At 45.8% G+C, this 2,509-nt stretch overlaps 1 protein-coding gene across 3 annotated transcripts in view; it reads left to right on the top strand.

Moving 5' to 3' along the window:
- The window catches only part of dipk1c (divergent protein kinase domain 1C), a 40,091-nt gene that overhangs the window by 28,266 nt on the left and 9,316 nt on the right, over positions 1-2,509 (top strand). For all 3 annotated transcript variants that reach the window (XM_005750627.1, XM_013915286.1, XM_013915287.1), the window contains 3 exons: positions 642-845; positions 931-984; positions 1,056-1,237. In XM_005750627.1, coding sequence (XP_005750684.1) covers positions 642-845; positions 931-984; positions 1,056-1,237 — 440 coding nt within the window. The remainder of the gene's footprint in view (positions 1-641; positions 846-930; positions 985-1,055; positions 1,238-2,509) is intronic.

The raw sequence follows: 2,509 nt of genomic DNA, 5'->3' as shown, positions 1-2,509 counted from the left end.
GTGTGTGTGTGTGTGTGTGTGTGTGTGTGTGTGTGTGTGTGTGTGTGTGTGCACTCATTTCTCTCACTCAGATGTGAGATCGTCTCCTGCAGGGTTTCAGAGATTAGGAAAAAGAAAATCAGGAGCTGGAGGGAAGATGAGGAGCAAAACGGTGATTTGCTGCCATGAACTTTATTTTCTTTGGTCTTTAAAGTCAACTGATGACCAAACTTTAGACTGTTGTCATCACTTCTCGCCCATCATCACAGTTCAGTCAGATTACTTTGAAATCCTACAGCAGAAAGTTGAAGTAAAGCTGAAGCTCAGAATATCTGAGAAGTTATTAGGACAAAATATGACACCATGTGTGATTAAAGTCATAAATATTTGAGGAAAAATTAGATTTTCTAAGCGAGCAGAAACAAATCTTGTGTTTTCTGAGATTAAAGTCATAAATTTAAGTTCATGAATAAATGAAAGTATTAGTTAACATGAATAAATATTCAGGGTTTTAATATTTTCATTGTAAAACCTGCTGACAGCTGGTTTTTAATGTTTTGCGTGCTCGCTGCAGGGGAACTGCGGAGCTGCTGAAAGGAACATTATCAGACTGAATGAAAAGATGTTGCCGAGTGACCTTTGACCTCTGCTCTGTGTCTCAGTGTCTGGAGTTCAGCGAGGGCTCGGTGACGGGCGACATGTGCGAGGACCTGTGCGTGCTCGGCCTGGTCGAGTACAAACGCTGCCTCTACTACGAGAACGGGAAGAAGGTGATCGAGGCGCGCTGGAGAGGAAGCCCCATCATCCTCAAGTCCAAGCTGGAGAACTTCTCCTCCTACGAGCCTCTGGGAATTCTGGACTACCAGGTGATGTCACCACCCTCGTGCCCACTCGCTCTGGGAAGGGCGGCTTGTTTTAAAATAACTCTCCTGCTTGTCCTCGCCCCCACAGGACGCAGCCGAAGAGCTCTCCCCGCTCGATGTCGTCTTTTACGCCACTCTGGAGGTAAGCGGCTTCAGTTTGGTGCTGACGAGTCAAAGTTTCTATGAGTCAAACTGCACTTCCTGTTACCTCAGGTACGAAACTCCCTGGGGCTGGCTGAGGAGACGGAGGATGCAGACAGAGGAGGAGGAGTGAACAACAGCTCCCTGGCCAGACTTTTGGGCAAAAAGCTGAAAAACAGAGAGATGAGTTACTCAAGAGCGGAGCTGGCCTCGCTCTGGGCCTTACTGCAGCAGGAGGAGTACACCTTCCTCAGGTAAACCCTGAACAGGTGGAGGATTTGGATGGTGTCAGTATGTTTGACTCTTCCTGAGGTTCTGAGATGCTCCAATAAACAGATGCATTTATTGAAGATCGATGCTCGCCTGTTTAATCGAGGGTTTAAATCGAGTTCGAGGTTCAGCGGTTTACCTGAGAACCTGACAGCACAGACAGGACCTCCATTTTTACTGACAAAGTTTACTTTCAAAGTAAAACATTTTGTGATTTTTCCTGTGAAGCAGCTGAAATATGTCATGTTTTGTCTCTGAGTTTTAACCCTAAAGAAAAATGACCAAAATAATATTTAAAAAACGTTTTAGTCCTGGCTTCTTTGTTCACGTTTCACTTTTAAAATGTTTGATTTTTCATGAGCACAACTGGAGAACAAAAGAAAACGAATGAAATTAGCTTCAGTCTGAGAGACGTTCAGACACCGGCAGGCTGGCATCCAAAAGTAAAAGCAGTGAGTGGAGGTGACCTGTGCTGCTGCAGTGACAAATGGAGGAAAGCAGCTGTGTGAATGTGGAGCTCTGCAGGTCAGACACCACAGAGGAGCTGGAGACACCACAGAGTCTGATATCAGCTCTCATCGAGCTGCAGCTGATTAAAAGTCTTTTCCACATTTTATCCCCACCTGAAGAAGAACTCATTCATCACCGGCTGTTTTATAGAGAGCATTATTTTACATCACTGGTACAAATGTGTTCACACTCAAGTGTTTTGGTGTCTGAGCTCTGTTCACCTTCACTGAGCAGGAGGGAGGAGACAGAGGTGCGTGGTTAGACAGCCGAGGCTGTTACAGCTTAGTGGGTTAGTTTAGTTTTACTGAAGGAAGCCTGTGTGAAGGACACGCTGCTGTATTTCCTGGAGTAGACGACAGTCAGCATGCCCCCAAACAGACAGGAAGTAAAGTAATGGCTCATAAACGAGATCCGATAAAAACACCTGTGTGGTCTCCAGATTTTCATCCGTGATGATTCCTTCAAGTTCAAGAACTCAAGTTACCAGAAGGTAACGGACCAAAACTGCTCGGTCCACAAAGACGGATCCACTGCTGGAAACGTGCAAACCTCTGTGTGCACAGACCGCGACTGTGAAGGGGTACAAAAGCACAGATGAGCGAGGTTGCACATTTCCACTTAGACTGGTGGAGCTACGTTCATGCACAAAGTTCTCACTCTGCACCAAAAACAGGTCATGAAGCATGAACACTGGACCATCACGTGTGTGTGACCCAGCAGGCTTATCCAATCTACATACATCACAG

This window comes from Pundamilia nyererei, unplaced genomic scaffold (genome assembly GCF_000239375.1).
Source record: "Pundamilia nyererei isolate P.nyererei 1_Seehausen unplaced genomic scaffold, PunNye1.0 scaffold00281, whole genome shotgun sequence".
In the NCBI taxonomy this organism is placed as follows: Eukaryota; Metazoa; Chordata; class Actinopteri; order Cichliformes; family Cichlidae; genus Pundamilia; species Pundamilia nyererei.
This window is presented reverse-complemented; position numbering and strand designations above follow the sequence as displayed.